The sequence below is a fragment of the Akebia trifoliata genome, chromosome 15 (genome assembly GCF_017979445.1).
Source record: "Akebia trifoliata isolate Shusen 1 chromosome 15, ASM1797944v1, whole genome shotgun sequence".
In the NCBI taxonomy this organism is placed as follows: domain Eukaryota; kingdom Viridiplantae; phylum Streptophyta; class Magnoliopsida; order Ranunculales; family Lardizabalaceae; genus Akebia; species Akebia trifoliata.
In genome coordinates this window covers 9,120,610-9,141,599 of record NC_141389.1, presented here as the reverse complement: position 1 = coordinate 9,141,599, position 20,990 = coordinate 9,120,610, and the positions used below count along the sequence as shown (strand labels likewise).

The window sequence follows — 20,990 nt, the reverse complement described above, 5'->3', positions numbered from 1 at the left end:
AAGTCACCACGTATCGAAAGGTATATAGGTGTGCTTGGGCAAGGGTGGCTAGATACAAATGCATTGCACGTAGTAAGCCTAGAGTCTAGAAGCCTTCCTATAGGTCACGACCCGAATTGACTATGGGTGTTCCTGGGTTGCTTTATTCAATCCAACCAACAGGTAGGTGGGCAGACCGATCTAGAATAATCAAACAAAACCCGCAATATCGGTCCTACCCAATCGGTGAAATGTACTAATTAATTTGAACCACTTAAACTAGTTGACCCAATGGACAAATGGATCAAACTGATCAATAACAAATCAGTTGGACTAATTGGTTTCACTTTTAAAGATCCAGACCACTTTATCTAGAAAGATTCGATCTTAAGATCAAATTAATTTATCTGATCAAAGGTTCAATCCCAATCAGGGGTAGACCCGCATCTAACCTTTCTCACTTTCTTGGTCACTATAGACTTATGGTGCATTTGGATTTGATATTTTCCACCGGACTTGGGCTATTCTATATCGAAACTTTAATCATGTGAATAAGAGTCAAACCTTCAGAATCGATGGTTAATCTTAGGTGTCCCTAAACGTTTTAAACCCTCATCTGTGTCATTTTGGGTCATTCAAAAGAATCGTCTAGTCCAAGTACCAATGTCAAGTCTAAGTAGTCCATCCACCCAGAAGGACCTTCTCTCTTTGTAGATAATTGTCCCTGAGTTTTCTTTGAGTTTCAATCCAGTTTTTTGTCAGTCTTTAGATCCGTAATGTCATTTGTTCGTCGCTGAGCCCCATAGTGCGTATGTTAGTAACATACACCTTAAGATGTGTTTTCGCACATCCTGTTCCACTGAATTTATCCATTTCAGGCATCACAAACTTCTCCGGTAAATGGATTCTAGGGATGCGGTTCAGAGCTTCAATGTTTGCTGTAATTTCATCAATACCATTTATACTCTTCATAGCTGACTCCAATTGGGACATTCTGTTAGATAACGTCGGATTTTCATCAACATACTCTTCGTCTCCGTCGAGTTCGAAGACTTCACGTGGACGTTTCTCTTTTACCTTTTTTCCTTTTGAGTTATCTAGGGGAATTCCCGTCGATTCCGAGGTCTGTTCTAACATTTCCACTTTGCCTTTTATATTGCTGATATCATTGGCAAAGGCTGCCAAGATCTTACGGATCTCTGTGAGCTCAGATTTTGAAGCCATCTCTGCTTGTTGACTTGGTACTTTGGTTCTGTCTAACCGATTGGACTTACGACTCCAACTAGGAGGTGGACGCTTGAGTTTGGGCGCAATGATAATCCTATATGACCCCATCAAAGGTAGATTTAGTCAATTTCAGTATTACCCCCTTGATAACATTTTTAAGAATCATTTTATCGAGGTTTGTGCACCAATCCATTAATTAATCCATTCACACAATGAGTATTTGAAAAGGAGATATTTATTCAAAAAGAAAGATAGTTTTATTAAAAATGATTAACAACGAATATGTTCTTATTAAAACATCTTTCAACAACTTTGATTTGAATTATTTTCTTTTGAAAAATCTTGTTCTTATGGAAAATATTTTTTCTTGGAAAATATTTTTTCTAGAGAACACTCTTTTTTTTTGGAAAACTTTCTTTTCTGAAGAATATTTTCTTTTTCTTCTCTGAAATTTGATTTCCATTTTGATTTAACTGGCCGGGTCCACCATGATTGTTGGATTGGGATGGACTGGGTCATTATTGTAAACGAATGGATTCTTTATTGGGTCGGTGCACCCATTTTAATTTTCAAAAGTAACATTTTTGATCCTTGAGAACAATCATACACTCTGATCTCACCATTCATATCACTCACATATATTCATCAATCAACAGGCTCCATTCAATAAATACCTGGGATCATCCACGATAAGTTCGAGTCGTGACCTACTAGGAAGGTTTCTAGACTCTAAGCTTACTATGTGCAATGCATTTTTATCTGCCCACCCTTGCCCAAGCACACCTATATACCTTTCGATACGTGGTGACTTGGTTTGATATACCGTATAGGTGATAATCTAAAACCTCAATTCACTTCTCTGAAGCCAAAAATAGTCAGTTTGATCTCTAGTTGAGAGGTGGCGCACAATGCTGAGCAAGGGCCCACTTAAATAGCTCTCGTCTAGAATAGACGTAGTCTATCCCCCTCGTACAATAGGGTACAGCGGGGCAAGATCTTGCTTAGGCACCGATTTTGACCAAGAAGTACAATTGATATACTTAGATTATCTTTTATACCTACGGGTACGAGTCAAGAATTGTAGCTTTCGTAAATGGTTTGGCATCCCACGAGAGGACCGACCACGTACTAGTACTACGTTGGCAATCGGGACATGTGACTGTGTGGCTTACAATAGGTCAAAGGCTCAGGTCGCTCCAACCCGGGTGCATCAATATATCTCTCAGAATCACCTGATCAGACGGTATTGATGCCCCCAGTTTGATATACCCTAAGGTACGTGACTGGAGTTGTGGTTTTCATGAATGACGTCGCATCTCCGAAGAGACCGGGCCACGCACTAGTGCCAAGTTGGCTATATGGGACGTGTAAGTGAGTAAAACAATAAACGTGCATGTGATGTGTGCAAAGCAGGGTGGGTGTGCCCGGGGCCTTTTTTTTTTTTTTAAATAAATGGGCCCATGGTCCAATCGACCCAATCATTATAATGTGGGTTACATGAATATTCAACACAAGCATTATTCCCATCGCATAAATATTTAATCACGATCAACATTATGACCAACATCAAACATGTATTCCAAATGATATTATGGCATATTAAATAGGCAATTAACATGAATTAATAATATGGTCCGAATCATCGAAATAAGCTCATAGTTTCAATTCTCCCAAAAACAATTTACATGGTTCAATCAAGGTTATTTTGGGGCGACCCTAACCAAATTGACATTTCTGAGGATATTGGATTAAGAATGAAATAACAATCGTTAAGATGAAAAATTATGATGATTTTTAAACAAATTGAGATAGAGAAAAAGAATAAAAAATAAATAAATAAAAATGAAATATTTTAGAAAACAAATTGACTTTTATCAAGCAATAAAATCGGTTTTTTTTTATTTTTTATAAAACAAACTTAAAAGAACACATTTTTCTTTTAAAAAAAAAATTAAAATAAAACCACCAATATTTGCCACGCCAAACCATTGGCCATTAAAGGAAAAATTTAGAATTTTGATGGTATACTGGTGTGACAACATAAAAAAACTAAAAACACCCAAACTAGACAGAGACTTGCATGGAATCTCCTTAATTAGAATGATTCTCGAATTAAATTTCGGCCACATAGATTTTTTTATTATTCTGATTTTTTATTTTTATTTTTTTCGAACATGCCCTCTATCCAGCACTAAGAACAGAGAACTCATACTCTCGACAACATTTGGAATTCACGCATCAAAAATTCAATTTTTAATTCTGTTATTGCATCCTGATTGGATGATTCAAGTTTCTAAAATTGTTTTGAGGTTCAGAATCGTTCAACCAATGAAGTCCAAGAAAAACATCGAAAAAAAAAATCAGCAAACTTAGTTTAAGGGAGAAAAATTCGTAGAAAGCTCAAACCGAAACATCGATCACCGATTCAAATCGACAAGATAAAATTCGTAGAAAACTCAAATCGAAACATCGATCACCGATTCAAATCGACGATCTTGTGATTCGGTCGAACGAACCAGACACAAACGAACACAGTGGCTGGATCAACGTTCAAACTCCTCAATGGTACGAAAAAGGATCGATCCAGAACAATTTTTATGTTCGATTTTCATTCTCTCTTCCTCTCTAACATAGAAATCAACATTATTATTCTCAAAAACTGGGTTTCAAACGAACCCAAATAGAAAATTACGGTCGAAGATTCAAACTATTTCAAAAGAAATCAACAGGGATTTAATTTGAAAAAACAAATTCGGCTCCGAACGAGATCTATTATTTCACTTTGAATCGAGTGTTTCCTGCTGATTCGAGCCAACAACTCTGAATTTATCTTCGACCGAAGGAAGAGAGATCGATCTTCTCACTGAATTTGAGCCAATTTCGAAAGGAACTATTGGTTTTAAACTTTGAATCACGAGAAAACAGCGATTCCGATCAAGAATTATCACCAATCGGGCTGAGATTTTGGCCGATCGAACAGAGAATCGAATTCGGCCTCTTGGTTAAGGACGATGGACAGGGGGTAGTGTTTTTTAACAAGATGATGTGATAATAGAAAAAATGCAATTTTGTTTATTACACACCAACTTAGTGTTGTTGTAAACAGAACCCTTAAAAAATAATTTTTAAAAAACAAATAAAAAAATGTTGTTGCACATAGCCACCAAAAATAAAACGTTGCTGTTCCCAACAGCAATTATTTCATGAATTTTTTTTTTTGTTTTTTTGTTTTTTAAACAAAAACAAATTAAAAATGTTGTCACAGACCCGCCATCAAGTAAAAAAACGTTGTTGTTCATAAAAGCAATTATTTTATGATTTTTTTTTTAAAAGGAAAATTGTCAAATGCTAGATCAAGCACACACCTAAATTTTTAATCAAAAAATGCTTACGTGTGTAAAAAAATCATGGTCCAATAACCATTATCCCACCCTCAATAAAGACTATTCCTTTGAAATCTCGCATTGTTTAGGGTCATTCCGAATGACTTTTGATTGAACCATAAAAAAAAATTGACAATATGCAAAAGCAGAATATCCAGAATCCAAATACACATGATCAATAATTGAACTAAAAAAAACATACAAAAAACGGATAAACAAATAACTAAAACTAAAAACATTCTAGGTCATGTTAGCAATACTCCCATACTTGGGATTTTTTCAAGTTTGATCCTCAATGTCCCCAGCGGAGTCGCCACTGAAAGCGCCCTTGATCCGCGGGGTGCGCGGATCCGCTTTTGACCCTTGAGGTTTGGGAGTCGCCACCTAGTTATTACGGTCTAGGAACCGATCAATGACTCTAAATAGATAAGAACTAATCTACAACAAAAAAGCTGAATTCGGGGATCATGTTACGAGGTTGGAAGGTGTTTAGGCACCAACCCCGCCCCGCCAAAGCCGGTCTCTACTAACTTTCCAAATAAATTACATTGCTAAAAACCTAGATAAAAATAAATAAAAAAAATTATACATTTCCAATAGCAAGGACTTTGTTCCCTCAGATCCGACAAAAAATTGCTCCTTGTACCGTATTTCTTGCTTCGTTCTGTCTCCGGATTTGATTTCGATCTCCGAAGCAAGGTATCTCTTCTTTCTTGGATCTGAATTCTTCGAGTTTGTTAATGGATTTTGGGGTGTTTTTGGAGGCCTTTTAGGTGTTTTCTGGGCTAAAATCGAAGGAGGGATATTAGGTAAGGAGTTGGGGCTCCAAAACTAAGGTTTATGAGAGGCTAGGGGGACTTTTAGACCTACTTCTCTTAGGGTTTATGATTTGATACGAAAATAGGGTGTGAGCACCTCTATTTATAGATTTTTTTAGGGGTTGATTTTGATAGAATTAGTGTTTAATTAGAGTTCTTTTAATTAGAGTTATGTTTTAGTTAGAATTGTTTTACGTAGAATTGTGTTTTAATTAGAATTGTTTTAGGTAGAATTATTTTTTAGTTAGAACTCTATTAGATAGAGTTATTTTTTAATTAGAACTCTATTATGATTTTTGACTTTTGGTCTTATTTGATTGACTTTTAATATTTTGACTTTAGTCTTAATTGATTGACTTTTAATATCTTGACTTTAGTCTTGCTTAATTGACTTTAATTTTGACTTTAGTCTTACTTCAGTGAATTTAATACCTTGATCGATTGATCGATTTTTTTCATGAGAGTCCGATTGATCGATTTTTTTAATTCAAAATTTTAAATTAATTTCATCAATGTTTCACTTTAATTATTTAATGTTTTATTTATTAATTTTAAAATTTTTAATTATGAAAATTGTGAAATTATCGTTTTGCCCCCGGAGAGGACTTTTCACGTTTTAAGTCGGTTTTTAATGTTTAGGATGTTTTAAAATCGATTTTTTATAAGGAATTCAATTGAAATATTGGTTTGTGTCATTTATGAACATTTTTGTATGAAATGAAAATGAAATTTATGAGGGGTATTTTCGTAATTTTATCAAATTCTATTAAAATTGGTGAAATGATTTATTTGGTTTCGATTTGTTGTTTTATGTGTTTGAGAGAGTTTTCCTAAGCTTAATATAGGCTCTAGGGTTGTTTTGAGGATAGGGGTATTTGGTAATTTGATCAATTTTTTAGTGATTTTTATCGTAAAGCTTCTTTTTGTCTGAAAGATGATGATTTCTATGTTTATAGGGTTGTATTTTCCTAGCGTAGCGTGGTTCCTAAGGTTTTGTCAATTCGAGATACCTCATCCGAATTTCTGAAACAAATCTGGTAACAAGATAAAGCAATAGAATACACATCCATCATTAGGAATCATTGCGATCGGGTTGACGAGTTGATTAATCAAGCGGATGCAAAAATGGAGTGTCTACAGTATCTATATAATTTTTAATTTTATTTTTGAGGGGTAAATATAAAATGACCTAAATGGCTAACTCCCTTCTCTTCGACCTCTAGCAAAAATCTCCTGATGTTTCTCCTCAAAAATCGTTGTCATCTTTTTCGATTTTAAAATTATCTTTGTGCATTGAGAAATTAATATAAAACTATTGAAATCCCTCTTCCTGGATTTCTAGCCTAAATCTCCTGGTATGTTTCTTTCTTCTTTTTTATTTTGAGAGGTTAATATAAAATGACCTAAATGGTTAAATCCCTCTTCATCAATCTCTAGACAAAATATCCTGATGTTTCTCCCAAAAAATCGTGGTCATCTTCTTCTATTTTGAATTTACTTTTGTGCGTTGAGAGATTAATATAAAATTACCTAAATCACTCTTCATCGATTTCTAGCCTAAATCAACTGATATATATATATATATAGATATATTAATATTTAATTTTACTTATATATATTAATTTTTAATTTTACTTTTTAGAGGTAAATATAAAATGACCTAAAGGGTTAAATCTCTCTTCATCGATATCTAGCCAAAATCTCTTTATGTTTCTCCCAAGAAGTCATGGTCATTGTAGACACCCCATTTTTGTATCCGCCTGATTAATCAACTCGTCAACCCGATCGCAATGATTCCCAATGATGGATGTGTATTCCGTTGCTTTATTTTGTTACCAGATGTGTTTCAGAAATCCGGATGAGGTATCTTAAACTAACAAAACCTTAGAAACCACGTTACGCTAGGAAAATACGACTCCAGAAACATAGAAATCATCATTTTTCAGACAAAAAGAAGTTTCACGATAAAAATCACTAAAAAACTATCAAATTACCAAAATACCCCTAACATCAAAACAACCCTAGAGCCTACATTACGCTTAGGAAAACCCATTCAAACACATAAAATAATAAATCGAAACCAAATAAATCGTTTAGCCAATTTTCACAGAATTCGACAAAATTACGAAAATAGCCCTCATAAAGTTCACAACCATTTCACACAAAAAATTTCATAAATGACACAAACTAATATTTCCATTGAATGTCTTACGAAAAATCGATTCTAAAACATCCTAAAACATTAAAAACCGACTTAAAACGTGAAAAGTCCTCTCCGGGGGCAAAACAGTAATTTCATAATTTTCATAATTAAAAAATTCAAAATTAATAAATAAAACATTAAATAATTAAAGTGAAACATTAATAAAATTAATTTTAAAATATGAACAAAAAAATCGATCAATCAGACTTTCAGGCAAAATTGTTGAGGGTTCGTAAGATATTTCTTTAAGGACCTTTCCATTTGGGGGTCCAAAGAATTAAATATATAATAGAGAGGGGTTCTCCAAAAATTTAAAGTCAATCAAGCAAGACTAAAGTCAAGATATTAAAGTCAATCAAATAAGACTAAAGTCAAAATTAAGTTAAGTTAAGTATTAAGTAAGACTAAAGTCAAGTATTAAAGTCAATCTCATAAGACTAAAGTCAAAACCCTAAATCAAAACCTTAATCTCAACTAATCAAGTCAATCTCATAAGACTAAAGTCAAATCCTAAATCAAAACCCTAATCTAATCAAGTCAATCTCATAAGACTAAAGTCAAAACCCTAAGTCAAAACCCTAATGACTAAGTCCATCTCATGAGACCAAAGTCTAAACCCTAATTGAAACCCTAAAAAGAAACCCTAATCAAACCCTAATGCTTCTAAAAATTTTATAAATAGGAGCCTCCACACCCTATTTTCGTATCAAAGAAAAAACCTTAGAAAAAGTAGGTGAAGAAGCCTCCATAACCTCCCCAAAACCCTAATTTTGGAGTCCCAACTCCTTCCCTAACACCCCTACTCCGATTTTAGCCTAAAAAACACCCAAAAACCTCTTAAAAACATCCCAAAAATCCACAATAAATTTGAAGCACCCAGATTCAAGAAGCAGATACCTTACCTCGGAGATCAGAAATCAGATCCGGAGATAGAAAGAAGTAAGGAATACGATACAAGGAGTCATTTTCACCAGATCTGAGGGAATAGCACTTTTGCAGATCAAAGGTAAGTTTTTTTATTATTTTTTAATCTAGGTTTGTCATTAGCGATGTAGATTTATTTGGGATAAGTAGAGACCGACATTGGCCAGGCGGGGTTGGTGCCTAACACCTTCCAATCCCGTAACATGATCCCCGGATTCAGATTTCTATAGTAGATTAGTTTTTATCCATTTTAGAGTCATTTTGGTTCCTAGACCACAATAACTAGGTGGCGACTCCAAAACCTCAAGGGTCAAAAGCGGATCCGCGCACCCCGCGGATCGAGGGCGCTTTCAGTCATCTTCTATTTTAATTTGTTTTTCTTCATTGGGAGGTGAATACAAAACCACCTAAATCCCTATTGATGGATTTCTATCCTAAATCTCTTGATATAAAATGACCTAAATGGTTGAATCCCTCTACATTGATCTCTAGTAAGAATCTCCTGATGTTTCTCCTCAAAAAATGTCGTTATCTTATTCTATTTTTAATTTATTTTTGTGTGTTGAGAGAACTAATATAAAACTACCAAAATCCCTTTCCATGGATTTCTAATCTAAATCTCTAGATATGTTTTTTTAATCTTATTTTTGAGAGGTTACTATAAAATGATCTAAATGGCTAAATCCCTTTTCATCAATATCTAGCCAAACTCTCACGATGTTTATCCCAAAAATCATTGCCATCTTCTTCTATTTTGAATTTATTTTTGTGCGTTGAGAGATTAATATAAAACTACCTAAATCTCTCTTCATGGATTTTTAGCCTAAATAAAATTAAAAATTATATAGATACATATGTATCTATATAATTTTTAATTTTATTTTTGAGGGGTAAATATAAAATGACCTAAATGGCTAACTCCCTCTTCTTCGACCTCTAGCAAAAATCTCCTGATGTTTCTCCTCAAAAATCGTTGTCATCTTTTTCGATTTTAAAATTATCTTTGTGCATTGAGAAATTAATATAAAACTATTGAAATCCCTCTTCCTGGATTTCTAGCCTAAATCTCTTGGTATGTTTCTTTATTCTTTTTTATTTTGAGAGGTTAATATAAAATGACCTAAATGGCTAAATCCCTCTTCATCAATCTCTAGACAAAATATCCTGATGTTTCTCCCAAAAAATCGTGGTCATCTTCTTCTATTTTGAATTTACTTTTGTGCGTTGAGAGATTAATATAAAATTACCTAAATCACTCTTCATCGATTTCTAGCCTAAATCGACTGATATATATATATATAGATATATTAATTTTTAATTTTACTTATATATATTAATTTTTAATTTTACTTTTTAGAGGTAAATATAAAATGACCTAAAGGGTTAAATCTCTCTTCATCGATATCTAGCCAAAATCTCTTTATGTTTCTCCTAAGAAGTCATGGTCATCTTCTATTTTAATTTGTTTTTCTTCGTTGGGAGGTGAATACAAAACCACCTAAATCCCTATTGATGGATTTCTATCCTAAATCTCTTGATATAATTTTATTTTTTATTTTTAAAATTTTTTTTTGAGAGGATAATTTAAAATGATCTAAATGGCTAAATGCCTCTTCATCTATCTCTAGTCGAAATTTCATGATGCTTCTCCAAAAAAATTGTCGCCATCTTATACTATTATATATATATATATATATATATTTTGTGTGTGTTAAGAGATTAATATAAAATTGTACCTATTTCCCTCTTCATGGATTTGTGGCCTAATTCTCCTGATATATATATATATATTCTTTTTGAGAGGTTAATATAAAATGACCTAAATGGCTAAATCACCCTTCATCGATCTCTAATCAAAATCTCTCGATGTTTCTCCCCCTAAAATCGTTGCCATCTTCTTCTTCTTTAAATTTATTTTTGTGCGTTGAGAGATTAATATAAACTACCCTAAATCCCTCTTCATTAATTTTTAGCCTAAATCCTCTGATATATATATTTTTAATTATTAATTTTATTTTTGAGATGTTAATATAAAATTACCTAAATTTCTAATTCCCTCTTCATCGTTCTCTAGCCAAAATCTCTTAAAGTTCTTCCCCATAAATTGTCGTCACCTTCTTCTATTTTAAATTTATTTTGTGCGTCGATTAATATAAAACTACTTAAATCCCTCTTCATGAATTTCTTGCCTAAATCTTGTGATATATATGTTTTTTTTTTTTTTTTTTTAAATTTACTTTTGAGAGGTTAATATAAATTGACCTAAGTGGCTAAATTCTCTAGCCAAAAAAATCTCGTGATGTTTCTCCCTAATAAATCTTACTAATGTAGTAAGGAAAGTGTTTTTTCTTTCTATTACAAAGAGAGATTATGTTGCCACACTAGCTTTTGCCAACGCCGCCCCAATTCATATGTAGATCATAAAAGAATTTTCACTGTTGGGTGGTATTAGAAAAACTTGGTGTGGAAATAGAAGCGCTCATTACAAAAGTCAACAATTTTGACAAGACATTAAAATATAAAAACGATTGAGTGTTTTGAAGGGTAAATAAGTGAGAGTAGAACTGTAGAAGTTATAATTTGAAGGGTTTTGGGGGGGGGGGGGGGGGAAATTCCAGGTTATATTATAGGAGTTATAGATGTGGGCATTTTGGTCAATTACAGGTTATTATAGAAGTTATGTCACCGGTTTGACAACTAGGGTATGTCAAATATTTACAAGAACGTGGAGGGGTCTTGTCCAAAAGCCGTGTTTTGTAAATCTTCTAAAAAGTACTTCTACAACTTTTAAATTGGAAAAGTGAATTTTTGTAAAAGCACGTTTGGTTAGAATATTTAAAAAATGTTTTTTAAAAAAAAGTACATTATAAAAAAAAAATAAAAACTTAAATAGAAGTCAAGTTAGAATGTCTTCTAGAACTACCGAGTTGACTCATCCAAATAATCTTATTTAAGACATGAAGAAGCACAACTCAATTCACAATTATTTATTAAAAGCACTTAGTTGTACTTTGAAATATTGTTTAAAGGGTTTTTGTGTTTTGGTGGCAGTGAATGGTTGGTTAATATAATGAATGAAAAACAAACACAAGGGAACACACAACAGACGAAAAAAAAAGGCAAAAATTCAAAGGGTAGAAGAAAGGCTGCGAGAGATCGAATCATACAAGAAATGCTTTACTCCTGAGACGGTGTCGATAGGTCCTTATTACCATAATGAACCCAAGTACAAGAAAGAAATTAAGACTCAGTACACTCAAAGTTTTGTCAAAGATTGTGTTAAGGATACTAATGATAAAACGAAAATAGAAGACTTTTGTAAAAAGGTTGTAGATATGACTGCAGAGGCCAAAGAGTGCTATGCCAAAGACACCATTAGTACTAACATTCATTCAGATGAAGTATTCACTTAGATGATGATCTTAGATGGTTGCCACTACGTGAAAATACCCAAATATCGACGGTCCAAAACCGTCGAATTATGAAGCAATTCGACAGTCTCGACCGTCGAACCGGCCTATCGAATTGTACCTTGTCGAAAAAAAATTCGGCGGTTAAAAACCATAGAATTTTCTAAAATTCGACGGCTTTAAAGCCGTCGAATAACATATTTTCGACGGTTTTGGTCTGTCGAATGTGGGATAATCACATATATTCGACGGCTATAGACCGTCGAATAAAGACCTTACAGACCAATCAGAATGTACCCAAATGCTAGCTTTGTCTTCAACCTATATTTGTGAAAAAAATTCACATCCATTCACACCAATTTGCATTCAATTTATAGTATCAACGAATAATAAGATTTAAAAATTGTTGTCCATACACATTCATATCAACAATTTATATAACTATGCAAAAACTGAAACCATAACTTGAAAATTCTACATATGTTGTAGACAATCAAAATTTCCAGTATTTAAGTTCAATGACATCCACTTCAAATGCTAGATTTAGAACTATGATCCTCTTTAGGGGGTGCTAGCTGCCAGGTTAGGCGTGACCGAGTCCATGGATCCATGGCGGCTTTTTGTTCATTCTCTCTGTCAACAAACCTGCATGAGCAATGGGAATGTTAGGTCGGAGTATCAGAAAAGGACTATTGATAACAACAATTCAATAAGAAAAAGATGAAAGAAGAACCAAATTTAAGAAAGTACCCTGTATGTTATAGGATTTTGATCTCCCGCATAGTGTATGTCCTCCAACTCCCCAAAGGGAGGAGGTAGAAGAGAATTCGAGATCTCTCCAAAATATAAGAACGTGCTTCCCTCATTTCGCTCAAACAACTCTGGGTGGTTGCATACCTACCATTATACGAAAGAAAAATACATTACTCACAACGAATGACTGAAAATAGATCTAATACCAAGACACATCAAGAACTCAAGATGATCCTCATTTCTATCAGATCATCTGTAAAAGAAAACCTCAACACTAATAGATAGAGTACCTTCCTCAGTTAAATGACAATATTCATTAAGTGATGAATTTTCTTCTCATTAACCCATCTGCCATCAAACAACTCAGCAAGAGATATTTTATTCTTTATAGCTTGATAAAAAGCTTGCTGCCACCAGTAAGGACATATGAACCATTGGTCTCTCTGCCTTCAATTATTGGGTTAAACAGTGAATTTGATGAAGAAAACAAATGAGCTATGTCACCCGGGTACAACAGAGAGAGTATCCTGATTCCTCAAGGACGCAACCTCTACTTAAAAGAAACGAAGTGTCCAACAGGAGACATCCATTTTGAGTGCCCAGGTAAATAACATGGTAGAAAGCCAATTCTCGCTGGCAACATAAACATCCCAATTGTACAAGAATGTAAAACAGAGAAACAAAATACGAATAACATCAATTTGAATAAACTTACTTCATTCCAAGACTTCCCTTGAGCAAGACGTGGATAAACAGGTGCCTTCGGATTTGCAAAAGATATGAAATTCGAAACTGCCACCAGTTTTGGCTGCAGACCCCAAATATAAAATTAGTGATAAGTATGCAATCATCCACATTCCTGGTAAACCATCTCCAAGTACAATAAGGGAGGAATCATGCAAAAGGTCTAATGTGAGAAAAATAAATTTTTAACAAATTTCATTCTCACCAAAAACTAGAAAATGTACAAAAGCATGAAAAGAGCCAATAGAGTTGGGAACATACATTTGACAACCCCCCTGAAAATAGAGCAAAGGAGAAGTCCGCCCGCTGATTGATCAATACAAACTTCAGAGAACCTTTTCCAGTCTTTGTATAATCTGGATTTGAGTAATTCGCATAGTGGTACTGAAAAAATAGATGCCCATGTTGATCTTATATATTCGATAAAGTTAAACCAAAAAGACGGCTAAAGTTAATTATAATTCCAATATAGCAAAGTAACACAGTAAAACACACCTTTATGGGAGCAGAACATATATATGGTGCTTTTACAGTCGAATTAACAACTTTTGGGGTACAAATTGAAGAGCTGCAAGATTAAATTGAATTACTTTTTTATTATCAAAACAATAAAATGAAACTATTGAAATATGCAGTCACAAGATATTGGATGTACACATTTGGTGCAAATATTGTGGAATTTAAGCAAATTACACGTCAAAATATTTGGTCAATAATTTGTGCTCTACACAATCATAGTTCGACTTCAAGAAAACTAACTCAAAAAATTATTCATAGAAATCGTCCTTACTTTAAGTTTGCAGGAGAAAAGACTCCGACCCAATCGTCTCCAGATGGATCAGGGATTTCAAGGTCCACAGTTACCCATTGAGTATCTTCTCCCTGCAGAAGTAAACAAAAATATACAACATTACCTCTATAACTTAATTTTGCAAATATGGGTAAAATTCTTGCTCTCTTACATAGATAATTACATGTAAACATGTCACAGGCATGGTGTAGGTTGACAGCCACTGAATCACTCATGGTCTAAAGTCCCTTCTTTTTTATCAGTATGGTTTGAAGTTTTGATCTTAAGGTGAGATGAAATAAAGTTGAAACGTCTAGACCAAGACAGTTTGAAACAAACTTCCAATGTCTAATTAGGTCACACTCGAAATTGAGAACTTAGGTTCAATCTATTGAAAGATGAAACAAATGCCCAAGCTCTAATTGATTGCCCATAGCCGATGAACCACACCTAACAATGACACTAACTATCTTGTACTTACTTTATTTTGGGTTTTCAATGAGATTAAAGGTAACAGTTCGCAGCAAAATTCGTTAGTTGGGTGATTATGATCATTTGACATTTTCAACCTTGAGACTATATGGGCCATCATTTGGATGATCTGAATTAATTAAGTATGCCAAGTAAATTCAATCTCTAATGAATTTTTAACAGAAACAAAGCTAAACATTTTTTCCAATAAAAAGACACATTTTTAGTTGAAGGGAAAGCAAAAAAAAAAAATATGTGCAACTGGACCATAGAGTAGAAGTTAACCTTCTTCAATTGTTGTAACTTCCTCTACTGTTTCAGCACCAGATCTCTCACACCCCATTGACAATGCGGAATAGAACTGCTGAGTAGGCTGTTGTGTGTGATGCCCCTAGCAACCCGTAACTTCCAAGTTCACAAAATTTAAAACATTAATGGAGAAAAAGGAGAAAATCTGTCTATATAGCAAAAGAATTACTTAAAGGAGCGGTGCATACAATTGAAGCGTAAGTTTTCTTTGGTGGTTCTCCAACAAATGTTGGTTCCTCAATAGGGACAGGAGAGGAGTCTTGAGTGGTGTTCATTTCTGTTGGATATGAAGGGTTTGACTCTTCGACAGGAATTTCTTCCACCAAGTTGTCAGCCTCAGGAACTTGCAGTTGTGGATGCTCTGGGAGATTGTAATTGTCAAGTGAATCATTTTCTTCCACATGAGAACAGCTGGGTTCACAAAAACTGAAGTAAAAATCACATGATGTATACATTTAAAAGTAATAGTTAGAACACACCCGAGTTAAAAATGGAGAAAAAGTTAAATATAAAAGTGGTAGTCAAGGAACTTAGCTATGAAAACATGCAATGAAGTTATCAAACAAAAGGTAAAAAACCTTCTTACCCCAAGCGTTGTCTTGACTTAACCCTCAAAATACACGACAATGGCTCCTAGGCCATCTAATCACCTCACCACAAAGAATATCAAGTAAAGTCCCTTGGGGTCCATCTCTATCCATTAGCTCAGCCGAAGAGTCAATGATCTCATCGATACAAATTGAATAATACTCCATATCTGGCTTCTCAGGATCTACTAGTGCTCCTTTGGCATAGATCACATTCCTTCTAAAGTTCATCAATAAGCATACCCTACCATTATTCAATGATGGTAATGATTCTGATACTGGTTCTTTACCTCCTCGCCTATTAGGAATTGTGGAATCTGATGTCGCCTATAAAATAAAATTATTGTTTATGATTAGATATGTATGCTGAAATCCATCTTTTATATGAATTAAATATTAATGAAAAATTAAATGAAGAATCTCTAAAGTTAAAGTGTTTTTACATCTTACCTGAGTAGAAGGACCTCCAACTTCAAATGTAGATGATTTTTTCTTCTTGTACTTGTTCTTGTTCTTCTTTTTCTTCTTCTTATCTTTCATTAGTGCATGAACTAGTTGTGTTAAGTTAACCATGTCTCTTTCAAATTTATCCGTATAATTTCGACTTTGAGTTGTATAACGTAATGAAGTCTTTGAAACTCCACCCCCCATACCTCTTACTCTGCCTTTTCCATCTTTCCCAAACACCTATGCACAACTATGATTAATATAATGTATGTAAATAAAAAATTAAAATTAAATAATATAAGTCATACATACAATGGAAATAGGATCATGATCGATATCCTTATGGGCAAAACTAGGATCTTCTCTAATAAGATTGTTTAATTGACCCTACAAAACAATGAAAACATTACGATGATAAGTAATATTTTCAAAAATAAAAATAAAAAATTTGACTAAAAAATGACATCACTTACGAGAGATTTGGCCAACTCAGGAGTGAGAGCACTACCATCACTCCTCGTATAACTATCGATGAAAAGCTCTGTTCTTGTAGGCTGCCGACCATCCGTCTTATATTTTTTCTGTTTAGAAAAAAAATGTGCCACATCAAAAATGCATACAATCTTAAAAGCAATACAAAGTAATAAACATTTGAAGCAGAGTATGTAAATTAATAATTAGATTAATACTTACCATTTCTTCTGCCTTTTTTGTTATACCATTTCTACCGGTTGTGTGTGGAGTTTTATTTTGCTTACGAAACTTTTTCATTTTATCACATTTTTCTTGGTCAGTCGATGTTGATTTTAAATCAACAAACTTCTCCCAATTATCCTGTTTGATCCATCTACTTTTGGGCTTATTCAACTTTCGCTCTGCATCAGTATTACCAACTCTGCAATATTCCTTCCCCAATCGTTATTTCCAATCTCTCCATGCATGACCAGCTTTCTGTAGGTAGAACTTCTTGTAGTCCTCAGAAATGTCGTAACGGGACTGTCAAAATATGAACAAATAAATCAATTATAATATAATGAAAATATTCATCATTATTACAACTAATCAATAGAATATTTAAACTACCTGGAGAAGACGCCAAATAAGTTCAAGCAACTCCATCGGTACCTTCCTCCAAGAAAAATAGAAAGGTGGCACGTGTGCCATCGCATAGCGGCCTATATTGGTCGATAAGTCTGTCGAATTATCCCCAATGCATTGCCCCATAGCATTGAATTCCACATGAAGACGTGAATCAGATGATGAATGTGGATCTGATGTTGACGAACTCTGATGACTATCTCGTGTAGGAATCGAGGGTGTCGAGGTATCAGAATCCGATGTCGACGAGCTATCAGAATTCTCCATCGACAAGCTATCAGAATCTTTATCAACGTCATAAGACCTGTATGGAATAACATTAAAAAAAATAGTATAGACATTTGAAAGCAATAAGATTAAAAATGAAAGCAATAAATCAAATAGTGAGTTAAATAACAACCAAAGTAGAAATATTACACAATATCAACAATGAATTTGTATTTGAAAGAAATAAAAGTAGATCATTACTATTATAACACACTATTTTTCATAAATATATACATAACGTACCAATATAGTTAGTTTTCATCATCATTTTCAATGATATCTTCTTTAAGAACAGATGATAAAGCATCCACGTTACTTGCCGCAAATGCTAAAGGATCTTCAAAAGCGTCTACATCTTTATTCAATCTCTTTGGAGCTTCTAAAACCACGTGCCATGCTTCCGTAGGCCGACTTTGATCTTTACAATAAAAAACTTGAGTTGCTTGTGAGGTAAGAATAAACGGTTCATCGTCCACTTTTGTATTTCTCATCAATCTCTCTAGATTAACATATCGTAAATTTGTGTCTCGATCAACCATATACCCATTTGAATCTTCTATACGCACCCAATCACAATAAAATACCGTCTCTTTGAAATCTAGGTAGTCTAACTCAAGTATTTTCTTTACAATACCATAATAGGTAACTTCTTCATCTACATAATTCGTATCTCTAGCATTTGCCCGGAAACTCGTTACAGCTTTCATTGACACCCCAGAGTTTTGTGTTGATAAATTCATTTCATATTCCGCTGTATAGAAAATATACCCATTTACTGCATATGAGTTATATGAAATTGCAGAAGCATTTGGGCCAATAGCAAGCCTTTTTGTGATTGAAGGGCTGAAATCGTCATGTAGTTGTTCTCTAACCCAATGAGCGTATGAAATTTCTTTCTCTGCTTGTGAATTGGTCTTTCGACTATTAGCCCTTGACACAAGACTTTGAAGGTATTTATTATATTTCCTATAGAAGATAATATGAATTAATGAGATTTAAATTCATATAATATAGAAATAAATTTGAGTTGTTGCTACATACTTTTCCCATTGAGAATTCTCAGCAGACTGACGAAGTACCTATTTGCGAACTTGCTCGTACTCCACATTGTTCAGAACATAACGTTTCCCATTCTTATCAATAGGGTAGGCAGGTTCACAGTCATCATTCATAATCATATGTTAGCTTCGTTGATGACTTCCTATTCTACGTAAATCATCGGGCATGTAATGCATAGCATACATCATTGCTTCTTCCATAAGATAACATTCTGTGATAGAACCTTCTGGGAATGTTTGGTTCACCACGTATCATTTATAACTCTTCATCATCCTAATAATATTTTACGAATTAGACAACGATAAGACAAATAAAAATATTCATTGCTTATTGATCATCACATACCGTTCAAAAGGATACATCCATCGATATCTAACTGGTCCACACATCAGCGCTTCCTCCACCAAGTGCACAAGGAGATGTATCATAGAAACAAAAAAAGAAGGTGGAAAATATTTTTCGAATACACACACTGTTTCTACAATATGTCCTTTAAAACTTTGTAGCTCCAAACGATTGATTTTTTCGAGCATAAGACATTGAAAAATATCGAGAGTTGTCGAATAGCGGCACGCAACGGCTTTTGATTCTTCATCTTGAATGCGTGCATTAACAACACCGGTAATAAATGTTGCATAAGTATGTGATAATCATGTGATTTCAAAATTTTCAATTGAAGTTCTTGTAAACTCACATTTTTTTCCAATTTGAACTGTATCCGACAGGAACTTTCAAATCCCACAAGGTTTTACAAATTAATTCTTTTTCCTCATTTGACAATTCGTAAAGAGCTTTTGGTAAAACCTCATTGCCATTAATGTTCATCGGCCACAAATTCTTTTTTATCTTCATTTCTTTCAAGTCTAATCGAGCTTTACGGCCATCCTTGGTCTTATCCTTCGTCTTCATAATTGTTGCGAAGAGATTTTCAGTCACATTTTTCTCAATGTGCATCACATCAAGATTGTGACGAAGTGGCAAATCCCTCCAATAAAGCAAGTCAAAGAATATTGATCTCTTCGACCATGGAGTCTCATCATTCGTAGATTTTTTCCTTTTCTTACCTGGTAATTTTCCAAACTCTGTATGAATTGTTTCCAACTTGGCTAATAGATCAACTCCGCTCAACCGACGATTCTGCTTCTCTTTTTCTTCATACCCATTAAATTGAGATTTTTGACTTCTAAAAGGATGGTTGATATCAGTTAAAAATTTCCTGTGCCCCATATAAGCAAATTTTCCACCATGTTTTAACCACATTGAATCTGTTCCTTCACTACAAACAGGACATGCAAATTTTTCCCACTGTTTTACAACCCGATAAATGACGTACGTTGGAAAATCATGTATAGCCCATAACAAAATTGCTCTCATTGTAAACATATGTTTAGTGCTGGCATCATATGTTTCAATTCCTGTAGACCACAACTCATTTAGCTCTGCAATAAGTGGTTGCAAGTACACGTCAATGTCATGTCCTGGACCATTTCTCCCAAGAATCAAAAGTGCCAACATTGTAAACTCCTTTCGCATGCATAAAGATGGTGGTAGATTATATGGAACAACCATAACAGGCCAACAACTGTATGAGTTGTTTTTCATCCCAAATGGATTAAATCCATCTGTTGCAAGTCCCAACCGAACATTGCGTGGTTCAATAGCAAAATCTTCCCATTTACTATCCACTCCTCTCCAACAGGATGAATCTACTGGATGGCCATAAACTCTTTTTGGTTGACCTCCTTTAAAATGCCATTCCTATTCTCCGTAATCCATGGCACACTATACATTCGTTTCAACCTTTGCGTTAGTGGAAAATACCTCAATTTTTCACCGGTAAAAGTTTTTTCCTCGATTTCTTTTCATTAACGGTTTCCATCTACTCTCGCCACATTTTGGACAACTATCTCTATCTTCATTCTCTCTCCAATACAATATACAATCATTAGGACACGTATGAATAATCTCGTACTTCATCCGTAAAGTCTTGATCATTCTTCGCGGAGTAGGTGTTTTCTGGTAAGGAGTTATCATGTGGCAATATCCTTTTAATCATTTGCAATAATTCATCAAAACTCTTCTGAGACCATTGATGTCTAGTCTTCATACTCAGCAACTCAACTATAACAGACAATTTTGTATCCTTTTTTCGACATGAGTGATATAAGGGTTGCATGACTTCCTCTATCATTTGGCGATATTGAGTATCATCTGTTGAATCATCATGAACTTGGTCATCGTTTCTATCAGAACACTCATCCATACAAGTAACTTCATCTTCTTCATTGGAAAAATGTCCAAGCGCATCATTCAACATGTTTGTCATTCTTGGGATCATATCTTCATCACACTGACGAACAGACGTACTAGCTCCGACTGTTGCATGAAACCCCATCCCTTCAATGTTCTCCAGGAATGTCCATCTCTTGTAAGAAGTATCTATACCGTCACAGACTAATGGTCAGCGATTGTTTCTATATTTTTCCTCATTGATAAGGTATTACGACATTTGACACAAGGA

General features: G+C 34.1%; 2 protein-coding genes across 3 annotated transcripts; both read right to left on the bottom strand.

Moving 5' to 3' along the window:
* Window positions 1–12,306: 12,306 nt before the first annotated feature.
* Window positions 12,307–17,443, bottom strand: LOC147384244 (uncharacterized). 2 transcript variants are annotated; one of them, XR_015173106.1, is made up of 12 exons: window positions 17,129–17,443; window positions 16,739–17,041; window positions 16,519–16,626; window positions 16,358–16,432; window positions 16,049–16,285; window positions 15,598–15,925; window positions 14,988–15,107; window positions 14,232–14,323; window positions 13,937–14,009; window positions 13,703–13,825; window positions 12,695–13,505; window positions 12,307–12,589 (listed from the first exon to the last, which is right to left on the bottom strand). XR_015173106.1 is itself a non-coding variant. In XM_086426836.1 (6 exons), the coding sequence occupies exons 2-6, from the start codon at window positions 16,814–16,816 to the stop codon at window positions 15,623–15,625; spliced, it is 801 nt and encodes a 266-aa protein (XP_086282962.1). In that variant the 5' UTR covers window positions 16,817–17,041; window positions 17,129–17,443; the 3' UTR covers window positions 15,438–15,622. The 2 variants fall into 2 exon arrangements, 1 of the variants encoding a protein (XP_086282962.1); XM_086426836.1 differs by lacking the exons at window positions 12,307–12,589; window positions 12,695–13,505; window positions 13,703–13,825; ... (1 more) ...; window positions 14,232–14,323; window positions 14,988–15,107 and having other exon boundaries at window positions 15,438–15,925.
* A 218-nt stretch (window positions 17,444–17,661) lies between these two features.
* LOC147384243 (uncharacterized) lies at window positions 17,662–20,864 on the bottom strand. The gene is made up of 3 exons (XM_086424897.1): window positions 20,442–20,864; window positions 19,164–20,227; window positions 17,662–18,376 (listed from the first exon to the last, which is right to left on the bottom strand). Exons 1-3 carry the CDS (start codon window positions 20,862–20,864, stop codon window positions 17,662–17,664), a joined length of 2,202 nt encoding a protein of 733 aa, XP_086281023.1.
* Window positions 20,865–20,990: the final 126 nt, after the last annotated feature.